This window comes from Nelumbo nucifera, chromosome 2 (assembly GCF_055504915.1).
Source record: "Nelumbo nucifera cultivar China Antique chromosome 2, China Antique-T2T, whole genome shotgun sequence".
Taxonomy (NCBI): domain Eukaryota; kingdom Viridiplantae; phylum Streptophyta; class Magnoliopsida; order Proteales; family Nelumbonaceae; genus Nelumbo; species Nelumbo nucifera.
The window spans coordinates 60,617,969-60,633,130 of record NC_142650.1 but is presented as its reverse complement, the minus strand read 5'-3'; the positions used below and the strand labels follow the sequence as shown (position 1 = coordinate 60,633,130).

At 36.6% G+C, this 15,162-nt stretch overlaps 1 protein-coding gene across 2 annotated transcripts; it reads right to left on the bottom strand.

The window, feature by feature from the left end:
* Positions 1-899: 899 nt before the first annotated feature.
* Positions 900-11,437, bottom strand: LOC104612471 (uncharacterized). 2 transcript variants are annotated; one of them, XM_010279887.3, is made up of 8 exons: positions 11,210-11,437; positions 11,041-11,106; positions 10,895-10,937; positions 9,989-10,043; positions 9,795-9,843; positions 7,890-7,957; positions 7,611-7,719; positions 900-1,279 (listed from the first exon to the last, which is right to left on the bottom strand). In XM_010279887.3, the coding sequence occupies exons 1-8, from the start codon at positions 11,390-11,392 to the stop codon at positions 1,214-1,216; spliced, it is 639 nt and encodes a 212-aa protein (XP_010278189.1). In that variant the 5' UTR covers positions 11,393-11,437; the 3' UTR covers positions 900-1,213. The 2 variants fall into 2 exon arrangements, with proteins under 2 accessions (XP_010278189.1, XP_010278188.1); XM_010279886.3 differs by having other exon boundaries at positions 900-1,299; positions 11,210-11,435.
* Between the last annotated feature and the right edge of the window lie 3,725 nt (positions 11,438-15,162).

Genomic DNA, 15,162 nt, shown 5'->3' with positions numbered 1-15,162 from the left:
GATAAATTAAGCATGTAAAAGCAAAGTGATATGGGTAGCCCGGCCTATGTTGGTGTTGTCTAGCCATAGATAATATATATAGATTTTAAATGGAAAGCATCTTAAGGCCAAATCGTCAATTATTCATGTAGCTAGACAATGTATGTCTGAAGAAAAAACAAAAAGCAACAGAAGGTGAAAGCAATTCGGTTGTCTCCATCTGATCAAATTATAGTTTGACTACATTTTGCAACGAAAAAGCAAAGGTACCTAAACCAGAGGGATTTGTCAAGGATTAGTACATCCATAAGTAGATATTTATTGGTGATAAGTTATCAAGAAAAGCCCACAGAAATGCAGCAATGGAGGTTGGATTGGAAGAGAGCAGTGAAGGAGAGAGAGGGTTTGAGATGATAATTGAGCAGAAAACATCTGGACAGGATCTGGGGAGGTGGCCAACCTACCCTTAGCTTTTGTTTTGTTGATTGCGTTACGTTGCCATACTTGAACCTTGACCAATAATCCTCAAGTCAAACTAATCAAGCGTCCAAGCCTAAGCACAATTTAAGCAAGTTTGTAAATTTCAGCTCATTGGCAAGCTTGTGCTTCCACGGGCCGAATTGCGAATATCTCCTTCCAAGAATGGGATCTAATCTTGCAGCAAGGTTCAAAATATTAATAAGCACGATATGCCGTACGGGCATACTGGGTTATATCAGTACTTTTTTTTACTTTTTTTTTTCAAAACCCATTCAGGGGGCCGGTTTAAAGTTCCTCCACCCCCTAAGGATGTATCAGGGAACTCTCGAAATGATATGTATCGGCCGATACGGATTGATACGTGTCAATATTTTGGACCTTGTCTTGCAGTATAAGATCCCTATTGATTCATTTATCCTATTAGGATAGCAAACGGGGACTTAGAATGTAAATCATTTTCATGCAAAGCTTTGAGAATTAACATTCAATATCAGATTTTTCTCCGATCAAGATTTCTGATTACAATGTGTCAATCACATTCCTCAAACTTCAAATCATGCTGCATCAAACATCATAGTTTTCTCATACGGAGAAAATTTTGAACCCTGATCAATGAGGTCATGCATTTTCACCAAGGATCATAGTGTATCAAGCCAATGGTGCTCATAGCCTTGCAGTTATTGGTTGAAGAGAATGAAGAGGGTATGAGTTGCTAGTGTTCCATTAGTCTCCTTTGACATGTTTCTGTCTCCTGTCAAACACAAGTATGAAGCCCAAAGATGCAACCATTCCGATAATATACCCAGCAATTGCTCCATAGCTGACAGAAATTGGCCATTCCTACAAAGGATAATAGCATCATTTTTTGAGTTTGAAAAGAGAAAGAACACCAAACACTAGAGTTTTACAGGATTGGAGAGGTGTGGATAAGTCAATTTGGTAAACCAGCTATAATGTGGATGTCATTTAAGACTAGAAAAAAAAATGAAGAGTCAAGACCCTGGAACATAAAAACCATGCTACTTTTATTGAGTCTTGCACATTTATTGCAATGATAATTTTGCTGCCAGTATGAAGAATCCATCTCAGTGATTAACTTCATGCCAGGAATACCCTAAAATATGCAAATTGGGGTGCCACTAAGATGAAATTGATAAATGTATATTGAGGAAGAAAAGACAAATAAGAGAAACAAGGACTGAACTTTGTTGTTTCTGAAATCTGATGCATTTTTCACAACAAGAAGATGCTCTATTTATAGAGCTAAAACCAAACGGATAAATGCTTGAAACTAGGAAGTGCAACCACCAACTCCTAATAAAGTGCTCACAAACAAAAAACATGCAACATACTCCTAAAACCACGTATTCTCCTATAGACCAGGTAAAAAACAAAACAAACTAAAACCACCAAAAAAACAAACTCCTATTGACTCGGACAACTAAGAAAATTAGTAAATATTCCCAACAATTATCCCTCCCTTAAACTGAAAGTTTTCAAACATTCAGTTTAAAAATATTAGCAGCGAACTAGCGAACTTTCTTCAAGCTGGACCTTCCAAAGTGGAGACACCAAGCAATTTTCTAAACTTCACAAACGGCGCCAATTTGAGAGGCTTGGTCATTATATCAGCAATCTGGTCTTCACTCTTGCAGTAGACGAGATCAATGACTCCTTCATTTGACAGGTTCCTGAAAAAGTGAAACTTCACATCAATAAGCTTACTTCTTCTATGTAGAACAGGATTTTTGGAGAGTTTAATGGAAGAACTGTTGTCACAAAAAATTGTTATAAGCCCTTGTCGTTTAAAGTTTAGCTCTCCAAGAATTTTCTTCAACCAAAAGCTTGGCAGGCACAGCCTGTTGCAGCTACAAACTCTGCTTCAGTTGTTGACAAAGTGACAATTGATTGCTTTTTTGAAGACCACGAAACAGCTCCAGAACCAAGCATGAAAACATATCCTAAAGTGCTTTTCCGATCATCTAAATCTCCGGCGTAATCACTGTCAGTGAAACCAAACAAATCTGATTTTTCTCCTTTCTTATAGAACAGAACAGCCCATAACTAGCAGTCCCTTGCAAGTATCGAAAGATTCATTTTGCAGCTAAGAGATGAATCTCTTTTGGACACTCTATGAACCTGCTTATGAGACTTACAGCATGCATTATGTCAGGTCTTATAGTTGTTAAATACATCAGACTCCCTACAATTTGCTTGTAAAGAGTGCTATCAATCTTCCTTCCTTCAGGATTTCGAACAAGCTTCTGACCCACTTCAGTCGGCGTGCTAACAGAATTGCAATTTTTCATTTGAAACCTATCCAAAATTTATTGCACATATTTCCTTTGTGAAATAAAAATTTCAGCTGCAGATTGCATCACTTCAATACCCAAAAAATAATGCATCTTTCCAAGATCAGACATATCAAACTCAATCATCATGAACTTCTTAAAACTTTCAAACATGGCACTATCATTTCCAGTGAAAATAAGATCGTCAACATATAAGCAAACAATAAGCAATTTTCCTTCATCTTCAATCTTTATAAAAAGTGTATGCTCATATGGACATTTCTTAAATCCCTCTTTAGAAAAATAAGCATCTATACGACTATACCAAGCGTGTGGTGCTTGTTTTAGCCCGTATAATGCCTTTTTGAGTTTATAAGCCTTATTTTCACTTCCAAGCTTCACATAACCAGGAGGTTGATCAATAAATACTTGTTCCTGTAGGTCACCATGCAAGAATGCTGATTTCACGTCCAATTGGAAGATAGGCCATGAATGTTGAGCTGCCAATGCAATCACCAATCTGATCATATCATGTCTTGCAACAGGAGCAAAGACTTCTTATGAGCATAGCCAATACACCCAAAAATTCTGAAATGATCTACTACCAGTCTCCGTCCGCTCCATGCTTCCTCTGGTGTCATATTTTGAACAGCGAGTGTGGGACATCTATTCAAAATATGAATGCTCCAATTGACTGCTTCAGGCCAGAAAGTTTTTGGAATGCCGCTCCTCTTCAAAAGACTTCGCATCATATTCAAAATAGTGCGATTTTTCCGCTCACAAACTCCATTTTGTTGAGGCGTGTAAGTTGCCATAAGTTGCCTCTTGATTCCATGGGTCTCACAAAAATTTGCGAATTCAAGTGAGTTGTATTCTCCACTCAGTGCGAAGAACCTTTATTGGGCTGCCAACTTCTTTCTCAACAAGCACTTTATAATTTTTAAAGGCTGCAAAAGCTTCATATTTTTCCTACAAAAAATATACCCATATTTTTCGACTATAATCATCAATGAAGGTAATTATGTACATTTTACCTCCATTGGAAGATGGATTAATTGGCCCGCAAAGATCAGAATGAACCAGCTCCAATGCCTTTTTCACTCTCCATGATTTTCCTTTCGGAAATTGATTACGGCGTTATTTGCTAACAACACATTCTTCACAAACTTCAGATGGAGATGTAATTTGATGAAGACCAATCACCATATTTTTCTGTTGTAGAGTCTTTAGTCCACCAAAGTTTAGGTGACCATAGCGAAAATGCCATTGCCATGCTGCATCCTTCAATTTGGCTGAAAAGCATGAATGAGTGATGTTGTGGAGATGAAGCGGAAACATACGATTCGCTGTCATGTTAACTTGAGCAATTAAGCCTAACTTTGCATCTTGAATTCAACAAACTCCATCTTTGATAGAAACCTCGTATCCCTTTTCTTGTAGCTGACCCACACTAAGCAGACTGGTCTTCAAGTTTGGAACGAAGAGCACATTAGAGATTGTTTGAGTAGAATCCCCCTTGGTTTGGATTGTCACCCTTCCTTTTCCCATAACTGAGACTCTAAAATTGTCACCAAACTTCACATTATCGCGAAATGACTCATCCAAATAAGAGAATGCAGACTTGTCTCCACACATATGATTGTTGCAGCCTGTGTCTAAGTACCACAAATTCTTGTTGGTTTCCTCCTTTGCATGACAAACCATTAACAAGGATACTTCTTATTCCTTCTCTGCAAGATTAGACATCTCTCCATGTCCATCTTGGCTATTCAGATTAGTTCGAAATTTAGACTTGTAGTGGCCGTACCTGTGACATCTGTAGCACTCGACATTGGACTTGTCTGCTAACCTTGGTCTATATGTAGTCGAGTGGTGGTCTCCTCGTCCTCTTCCTCTTCCTTGAACTTGGTTGTCTTGATGTTGATGTTGTTGTTGGTTTCCACGATCATTGCATTCTCTACCTCTGCCTCTACCTCGTCCTCTATCTCTTCTTGGTGTCGGATGATTTTCTGTGAAGGCCTTCAAAGCTTGCTCCTCTTTCTCCTGCTGGTTGATTTTATGCTCATGAACCAACAAAGAACTTTGTAATTCGTTAATTGAAAGTTCATCAATATCATGAGATTCTTCTATGGAACAAACAACAAAATTAAACTTTGGTGTCATGGATCGAAGAATCTTCTCTACTATGGTGACGTCCTCCGTCTTGTCGCCGTGGATCCGCATCTTATTGATGATTGCCATCATCCGTGAAAACTAATCTGTGACCGACTCTCCCGATTTCATTCGTAGCGTTTCGAACTCCGAACGAAGTGCTTGAAGCTGTTGCCTCTTTGCCCTTGCGAAACCTTGATACTTCTTCTTCATGGAATCCCAAATGTGCTTGGACGTGTCCTTGCAAAGAATGGTTTCCAAGATTGAACGATCAATCGCTTGGAAAAGATAATTTTTCGCTTTGAGATCCTTCAAACGTTGTCCTTCTAGTTCTATTTTCTGTGCATCTGTCACTGTTGTGCCTGCTATTGGTTCTACTATTCCATTGGAGACAACCTGCCAATATTCTTTGGATCTCAAGAAGTTCTCCATCAACATACTCCAATGGTTATAGTGACCATCAAAGTGCGGGATGGCAGGTTGAACAAAGTTGTCAGTAGCCATACGGGATGTTGTTGTGACACTTCCACACTTTTCTCTCTGCAATACAAAAGATAAGGAAGAAAGCTACTGCTATACTCTCCTTTTTTTCGTGACTCTTTCTTAACCAAGCTCTGATACCACTGATAAATGTATATTGAGGAAGAAAAGACAAATAAGAGAAACAAGGACTGAACTTTGTTGTTTCTGAAATCTGATGCATTTTTCACAATAAGAAGATGCTCTATTTATAGAGCTAAAACCAAATGGATAAATGCTTGAAACTAGGAAGTGCAACCACCAACTGCTAATAAAGTGCTCACAAACAAAAAACATGCAACATACTCCTAAAACCACGTATTCTCCTATAGACCAGGTAAAAAACAAAACAAACTAAAACAACCAAAAAAACAAACTCCTATTGACTCAGACAACTAAGAAATTTAGTAAATATTTCCAACAGAAATCAACTAGTGCAAGTTTAATTCAATTAGGACAAGTTTCATAAAACAACATTGAACTTCGGCAAACTAGGGATGTCTTGTATTATAGATAGGATAAACATTAAGTTCTCAATTTGTCCAGAAGCCAGCACCATTGTATTGGTGATAAACAACATTATTGAACTTCGGTAAATTGGGGGTGACTTGATTCTTTTGTTTGTAATTGGTATATGATATCTAGAGTATCAACACTATTTCATGGTTTTCATCTAGAAACGATACTTCATTGGTCCTCTTAATTGAATAACAGAGTTTCATTGGTTGTTAAGTTGCCAAACTGAGACAGGACATCTCCATAGCCCTTATGCATAGGGAATGCTGTTATGTATTCCCACCCCATTCAAATCCGTTCCCTAAACAATCCAGTCTCCTGTATGCAGCATTTAACAGGGTAATCACTTCCAAGCAAATCTTAGTATGTTAGTCAGCTATTATAATCAGAATCTCCATTTTACCCATGTTGGGCATGATATGCATCCTACATGACACCAGAAATAGTAACGACACTTCTAGAATATATTTTACCACATGGATACCTCTAAAATATATATGGTATATTTTAACAAATCATAATATAACAAACTTGTACATGTTAATTGTTAAATTGATCAAAAAAACCATATATGTTAGAAGCTTTATTAAATTTATAAGGGTTCGACCATGACAAGGCAAGACATGATATTGGAAAAACTTACTGCCAACCAACTGGTATCATATAAAAGGTGACAATCCGGTGGTATTCATCAAAATTCATGGGGATGTTTTAATGGTCAAAGCTCTTCCAGTATCATGACTTTCCAGTATCATAGATTTTCCCAATTTAAAAATATGGCATTATCATATTATATGGGACACTTGTATCCATGGTTTTCGAACCGCCATTGACAAGGACGGTCGGACCATTCGGCCCGGGAACCGTACAGGCAACTGGTTCCGTTTTACCCCAAACCCGATCCCTGGCAAAAAACTGTTGATTCAGTCAACAACCTGTTGACCCAGGCGATCGAACTGTCAACCTGTTCAACATTTTTTGGTCGTTTTTTATTTTAATTTTTTTTTTTGTCAGAATGGGCCGTCCATTCGAACCAGACATTTGAACCGTTGACCCAGAAACCAGTGGCCAAAACAGTTCCAGTTCTAGGTCATTTTTTAAAACATTGCTTGTATCTGTATCCATGCCATAGAGTCAAGAAATGGAGAGTTATTTTGCCTTATACATGTTCATATTTGTACTTGTTTCTGAAATACCAGATGGACAAAATGGTTATAAGGGAGGCCTCACAACTAGACAAACAAAAATCAACATTCTTTTGAAGGTAAAATAAAATTTTATTAAAAGAAAAAAGAGTACAAACGGTGATAAGAAATCTATCAATACAGCGCTAAACAAAAAAAGAACAGCAGAACTCACAACACCACCACCCCCAACATGACTAAACTCCTAAAACAAAGAAACATGTGCCCCAAACTATGTATAAATTTCTCTAATCTTGATATTAAAGATGATTAGACTCAGATAAGATTTTATCCAATAATGTAGAACAAAATTTTAGACAAAAATTTAGTACCACCTTAAAAAATCAGGTAAAAGTAGCAATTACACATATAACTGGACTCAAGGACATGCATATTATTGGTGATGTTAGCAAAGAAAAAGTAGGAATTCAAACAAAATAACAAATAAATGTCATAAATTTTAATTGAATTAGGAGCAAGAAAATCTTACCTGCCATGGCCTTTCCCAATCAAGAGGTATAGGCCAAGCCCCAAGCCAAGCTCCAATAACGGTCCCATGAGCTGGTAGACAAATCATGTAATCAACAATGCCAGCTGGCCTAAGAAATTTTATATGTAATCCATCACAAATAGCACATAGTAGACAATAATTGAGAATAATGATTGCATAACATCCTTCCACGAATTTGCTTTATAGTGATGAAACTAGATTACTTGACATTTATGGTTTTGCACAGGGAAGTAAAACTTAATAAACCGAAATACTTACTTGGCATATGCAAACAGACGCTGCCAATTGTTCCATGATGAACCAAAAACAGAAGCTGCAGGTGCAAACTGCAAAAATACAGAGACAGGTTGGTTATCTACTTCAGTAACCTATGTAATAAAGATATAGCATGTTGGAGAAGAAAAACAGGGAACTAAATGTGGAGGTATTTCTATTACATATTCATGTATAATTTGGAAAATTGTAGGGTGAACTTAAGTTCATAAGTGCATTCATAACTGTGATAGTAATCAAGGCAATTTCTAGGTGACAAAGGGGGAAGTTTGGCTGTTTGGAAAAAACAGCCTGGGCTGTTTTGAAGTTTCATGTGCATGACACATTAGCATGGGTGTGGGTTAAAACAGTAATTGCAATCAATAATATTTTAATTAAAAAGCAATAATTTACTAAATGGGGTAATGTGTCATGTGCAGGAAGCTTCAAAACAGCTCAGGCTGTTTTTTTCCATGGAGGGCCGCCTCACCCAAGCACCAAGTTGTTTTGGTACAAGGATACTGTATAATATTTTTTATATTTTTTTATTCTATGATATTATACTATTACAATAGGCATTATTACATTAAATTATTCGTTTTGTAAGTCTATAATATTTTCATGATTCTTATACTAGTTTTCTTTTATTATTTTCTTATTTGTTTAGGTTTGATCAACATACAAATCAATGGATGCTGTCTTGAATCCTTGAAGACTTCAAAACCTAAACCAATAAGCAAAGAACTTGAAGATTTCATACAATCAACACATAATAGCGGCAAAGGTATGTTTTCTTTTCTTTATTGTTCTTCTCACGAATATGTTGATGTTCTATGTTTTGATATGGGGCTATACTTATTTCACAAGAATTATTGGCAATTATTAATGAAAGATGACTGCCGGTTGCCGTGAAACCTAGGGACTATGACTACACTGGAATTTATATTTTTGTTAAAAAGAAAAAAAAAAAGAAAAAAAAGACATCACTAGGCAGAAGCCTAAGCCCCTAAACTATAAGGCCCCCCTATTCCCTAGCTTTGCCTTGGCACCTTTAAAACTATGATAACTGCAATCACACATCCACTGATACACACAAAACACAAACACAAATTTCTATAACTCTCAGTTATAGCAAGAAGAATAGAAAACCATAAAAAGGATATGAACTTGAGACTTGAGAAGTTTTACTTCATAAGCATTTGTCTGCCCTAAGATCATTTATCCCTAATTGCTGATCTATGGGTTTTGAGCTCTTGGCCTCTCCTTTTTCGTGTAGGCTGGCTGGGAATTGCAACCTTGTTAGGATTTTATATATAAAGGCTTTTGGACGGGATTCTTTTTAACCCTTCTGTGGAGGATATACTTTAAAGAGCTGTGGCACTGCCTTGATGAGTTCTTAATTTTTGTTTGAAATCATTGGTTCCTCCTTGTATGCAGATTCTATATATATGGTGAATATGTTGGTCCTAGCTATTGGGGTCATGGAAGGGGAAGACTCAATATGGACCAAATCTTTGGCATTTTTTGCAAAAAGTTGAAGCTCTCAGACTCAAACCACATTCTCAAACTGGTCAGCCCAAGATTTTACCATATGGTGAATTGTTATCCATCAGGGAATAAAAACTCTAGAAGGGGCAACTTCTTTCCTCTAGTCATTGTATGTAAAGCCAGTACCTGGGGCTTTTGCGGATCTTTTTTTTTTGTACATGTAAGGGAATTGTCCTTCACTCCAGAAAATATCCAAGATCATTTATTTTACATGTAAGATTGTTCTTCACTACAGAAAATATCCAAGATCAACCATAAGATTGAATGCAAGTTCAATGGCTCTCTTTTACTCCCTTGGATCACTAAATACAATAAGGTATTCAATCAAGATCATAAAGAGGAAGACAAGGGTTTGGTGCTTACAGTGAACAAGGACATGAGCAGGGACCAGTTAACGGTTCTCTTTATATACCTGTCTCCATAAAAAAAAAATGAAGTACAAAGAAAGTTTAGCAAAGTTGAATACAAGAGCATCTTGTAAGAGATTATCCATAAATATCTCCCAGTGGCTGTATTATTTCTAGCAATTTTGTATGGGTGCATATAACATCACTTACAAAATTCCAATAGGTGCCCCCAAAACAATAGCTCCAAATGCATTTAAAAATGCCCCTACAAGAACAGAAGCTATACAAATTATGCTACAGAAAATATAAAGCATTAAGAAATAGCATGCACTTCACAAATTAAAAGTGCATAAAACATGTGAAAGTTTAAAAATATTACTAGAAAGAAGAAGTGCATCAATAAAGGGAAAAAATGAATCAACAAAAAGAATAAGAAACCTTCAATTGATTTTACAGTGGCATTTATGGCAAAAGCAGATCTTGGGGCCATATAACAGTATTGAGTGTCAAACTGTGTTTGGTCACATTAAAGTCCTTTATGGTTATGGATGGAGTGTTTTTGGCTAATGGACAAATGGCAGTAAGCACAAAATGCTGGGACTACTGAACTATCTATCCCCAAGAACAGCTATCTGCTTTTGCAAATACTTACTTTAAAAGTTAATTGCAATCAAACTCCCAAATAACTGACTCGTAAACCAGATCATTGATAATCCTTTTAAACATAATTGCCCTGAAATATTTGAACAAATTTTCTGAAAAACCAAATTGCCTCTCTAACTTAAGACCAAAATACCCGGTTTTAGGGGGAGAAAATGGAAGTTCCAATCCAGAATCAACTGCTTAATGCGATGTTCTTAACCCATAAGCAACAAGTGTGGGTTAATCTGGGTCAAACACTACCGAAGTATAATGCACATCATCCTTTTGTCTGATCACGTAGTAATTCTGTCGAATGGTTAAGGAGCAGAATTGTCTACCATCTTGTGTAAGTTCAAAACTAGTTTCCAAAATGTAGAACACAAGAACCAGTTCAAGCATTAAATATATTACTAATCAAATTTCACAAAGAAACACTCAAAGGTTAAACTATTAGAACTTAGACTGCATACCCACCAGCTGGAATTCCCAGTAAGCCATGTCCAACCGCCTTCAAGAACTGTTAACAACTATCAAAACCCTAATAAATTATCAAATATTGGAGATATAGAACAGATCAAGGACACAAATTAAAACTAAGAAAAAGGAGATTAGAAAGTTACTGAGCATTGTTCGGGATCCCATCGTGACATACTGTAAACTCCGATTACTATTGGTGTCTCGATAACCTACCAAAAGATTCATATCAACATAAGAAAAACAACGAATTAGATTTTTTTTTCAGATGCAAAGCATAGCGGGTCTCCATTAAAGGTCGTATGCTTAATGTACCCAGATGAGAAATAGGGTGTGATCAGGGTTAGAGATGAGATCAAGAGAATAGACGTTGTGGACAACCCAGAATGCTACTGCTAATCCTAACCCACAGATCAAATGCAACCGAAATGCTTCCCAAATTGACACTGATACTGAACCAATTCGGGTACTGGAAGCTTCAGCAGTTGTCTTCTCCATTCTTTCTATTGAACTACCAAGAGTACCGGAGAGTTATTACTTATTAGCGTGTTATGATAAAATACAAAAAATGTCTTAAATGGGTCGGGTCAGGTTGGGAATTTGTTTACTTTTCAATGGACTCAAACCCAAAACCGCACCCGGTCCCAATGTAATTGAAATTCTTCGTCGCAGCCCTAAATGTCCAATATTTTTCATCTAGTAATACATTATCATAATGGTTTTGACATTTTTTTCTGTTTTTTGAGTTTTTAGATATTCTTTAAATAATTGTATATCTCACGCACGAATTAGGGACCATTTGATCACGCTGAAGTGATTGAACTGAATGACTTATTATTTTTGTTGGATAAAAATGAAATAACTAAACAATAAAATATTCCAAGGGTACCAAAATTAACCCAACTTCACTCTCAGCAATTAAAGAGTTCACTAAAGGCTCCTTAATGACTTATTCACTAAATGATAAAACAGTAAGTAATTTTTAATTCAGCCACTTCAGCTCTTATCAAACCGCAGTTTATATTGAATAACAACTAAAGTTATTGAATTGAATGACTTATTGTTTTTAGGTCATGTTTGGGAGTGTTTATGTGAAAAATAAGTGTTTAAAAACAAGTGCTTATTCGAATAAGTACTTATTTGTATTTGGCACCCAATTTTTTCAAGTACTTATTTTAAAGGGTAAAATGCAAAAACCTCCCCTAAGGTTTCGGAAATCATAAGAACCTCCCTTGTAGTTTTACTTTAGCAAAAAGCTCCCTTGAACTTTTAAAGAATTCAACAAAAACCTCCCTTTTGTCACTAATCCAGATGGAAGACGTTAGACCAATGCATCAATTTTTTTAAATACCCATTTTACCCTTTTGTAAGTTAATTTATATATTTTTCCACTAAAATACCTCTATTTTTTGGTAAAAGTAAGCAAGATTATATTCAAAGTACAATACAAAAACCGCTTAAGGTCTATTAGAGTTTGCATTGGCCAATTCTTGGACACACCTAGGGGGATCTTGCACAAAAACTGCAAACTCTAGTAGACCCCTTTTAGCTAACAAGTGAGCTACATAATTACATCATCTATTAACATGATTACAAGAGATAGAATGACCTCCAGTCAAACAGTCAATGTCCATGCATAGGAAATTAGCATCCAAAGCCATCTCAAAATCTCCTATCTTCAAAGCATGCACCAACACTTGGTAGTCATCAGATTCCACTGATAAATTTTCTTCCTTATATATGCTCAAAATTTCAAGGCTATTAAGGATCGTCACTGATTCTGCTTGAATGGGAGAATAAGTTGTTGACCTTCCAAAAACAGCAGCAATAACCTTCCCTTCATCATTTCTAAGCACTGCACCAAAACCAGAATTACCTGGGCACAAAAAACTCCATCCACGTTTAGTTTCAACATCCTTATCCAAAAAGAAGTAACCCAAGCGCTATGTCTTAGAGGATGAAGAGAAGAACCTCGCAATCATGCTTGGGAAATCATCACTCTCTCTCTCTCCACATCTTCTAAGATAAAGCCAAGGTGACTCTCAGAATGGGGTCTACATTGTCAACAAATTTTCCATTCCTAGCTTTTCAAATATTCCATAATAATAGAAAAGAAAAAGAAATCAAATATCTTTTCTTTCTTTATCTTTTGAGCACAAGTCCAACCACATCGAAAGCCACTCGTTAAAAGAATTTAGTTGTCCTCTTCGAGACCCTACGCAGTCAATATGAGACCCAAATCACGTGGACTTGGCATGATCACAGTCAAATAGACAATGAATGATAGATTCAATTTGGTGAGAGCAAATAGAGCAGTTGCTTTCATTTAAGAGCTTTCTTTTGTAAAGGTTTTCTTTGACAGCTAAAGCATTCTAGGAACATTTCCAAATAAATTTTTTTTATCTTTGGATCAATTTTGGCTTTTCAAACTTTGGCCCACTGGTCCTTTCTCAATCTTACTACATTGTCAGTGACTTCACTCCTCATAGGAGATCTTCCCACTTGGACAGCAGCTTACTAACCCTTTCAATAAGAAAATTGAACAAGACTTTCTTAGATCTACCAATTTTAGTAGAGAATCCCAAATAGATGGAAGGTGATTCAACTTTTTTCATTTTTAAGAAACCTGCTAACAATCTTTGAAGCCTATGATGGAGATTTCTACTGAAAAAAAACTCAGATTTTTGAAAATTTACCTATTGCCCTAATGCCTCTCCATATGATTTGAGAGCTTCCAGAATAGCTTGCCCTTCCCCCAACTCTACTTTAGAGAATATGTAACTGTCATCTGCAAAAAACAAGTGAGAGACAGTTGGACAGTTTTTGGAAATAGAAATGCCATTGATCTTCCCCTGGGTAGCTAGCTCTGAGAGCCTTAATGACAAAGTTTCTAAGCATAGAAGAAAAAGGTAGGGGGACAAAGGATCCCCCTACCTCAAACCCCTTTTTAGGACAAATTTCCTTCCCGGTCTTCCATTTACCAACACCCTATAAGTGACTGATGAAACACATTTCATAATCCAACCAACCCCTTTGGCTCCAAACACTAGTTTCCTCATGGTTTTCCCTAAAAGCTTCACTCCACTCTATCATAGGCCTTACTCATATCTAACTTAATAGCCATCCAAGGGGTTCTCCCCTTGGTATTTTTCATGAAGTGAATAATTTCATGAGCCACCAAAATGTTGTCTTGGATGTATATGCCTAGTGTGAATGCACTTTGGTTTTCACTAATGATGTTACTCATCATAGGTTTAATCCTATTGGCTAGTATTTTTGCTATTATTTTATAAAGTGTGTTACAAAGACTAATAGGTCTGTAATGGGAAGCTTCCTCAAGGTTTTTTACTTTTGGAATCAAGGCTATATAAGTTTCATTAAACTCTCTAAGTAGATTGCTCAAATCGAAGAATCCCTTAACAACCCTGGTTACATCCTCCCACTATATCCCAATATCTTTGAAAAATGAGATTTGGTAAACCATTCGGACCTAGAGCTTTCCTGGGGGCTATTTGGAATAAGGTTGCTTTGATCTCTTCATCTATTATATCCTTTTCTAAGAAGTTCTTGTCCTGTTCACTCAGCTTTGGACTCACACAATCAAGGAATTCCTCTTGCCTTTTCGGATTCAAGGAATTGAAAATGCTCATAAAATGGTTCTCTAACTTCTTTGAGATATCATCCTCCAAGGACAGTCATTTCCCATTTACATCTTTTAAGGGCTACTATCCTATTCTTGCTTGCCTACCTTTCGCAATTGAATGGAATAATTTTGGGTTTTTATCCCTGATTTGCAACCAATTTATCCTCGATTTCTACATCCACATTACTTCTTCTCTCCTCATCCACTTATTCAAATTTTCCTCAAACTGTCTTGCCTTATTTTGGTTAATGTCCAATCCAATTTTACTAACCTCTCTACTAAGCCCATGTCTTTGGCCTCCTAAATTTTCCTTCTCACATTTCTAAATGTATTTCTATTCCATTATTTTATATGTTCTTTTAGATTTCTGCATTTGCCTCCCAATTTGAGCTGACTGGGACCTATCCTCCTCTTTCCCCAAACTCTTTCCAGCAAACCTTGGAATTCCTCGTGATCCATCCACATTTCTTCAAATCTGAACACCCTCTTCTTTTGATTCCTTGGGACTGTTTCTAACAGAATTGGAAGATGGTCCGATCCTAATGAAACTAAAGTGCTGGCCCTACAGTTCTCAAACTGATTAAGCCACTAAGAGTTACAAAGCACTCTATCTAATTTTGCTCTT

What these genes read in the sequence shown, in the direction of transcription:
- LOC104612471 (XM_010279886.3), bottom strand. Translation starts at nt 11,392, where the DNA reads ATGGAGAAGACAACTGCTGAAGCTTCCAGTACCCGAATTGGTTCAGTA. An exon ending in GGGGCACCTATTGGAATTTT is followed by an intron (nt 9,844 to 9,988) that starts GTAAGTGATGTT and finishes TTATGGAGACAG; the next exon opens with GTATATAAAGAGAACCGTTA. An exon ending in TGCTCATGTCCTTGTTCACT is followed by an intron (nt 7,958 to 9,794) that starts GTAAGCACCAAA and finishes GTATTTTTGCAG; the next exon opens with TTTGCACCTGCAGCTTCTGT.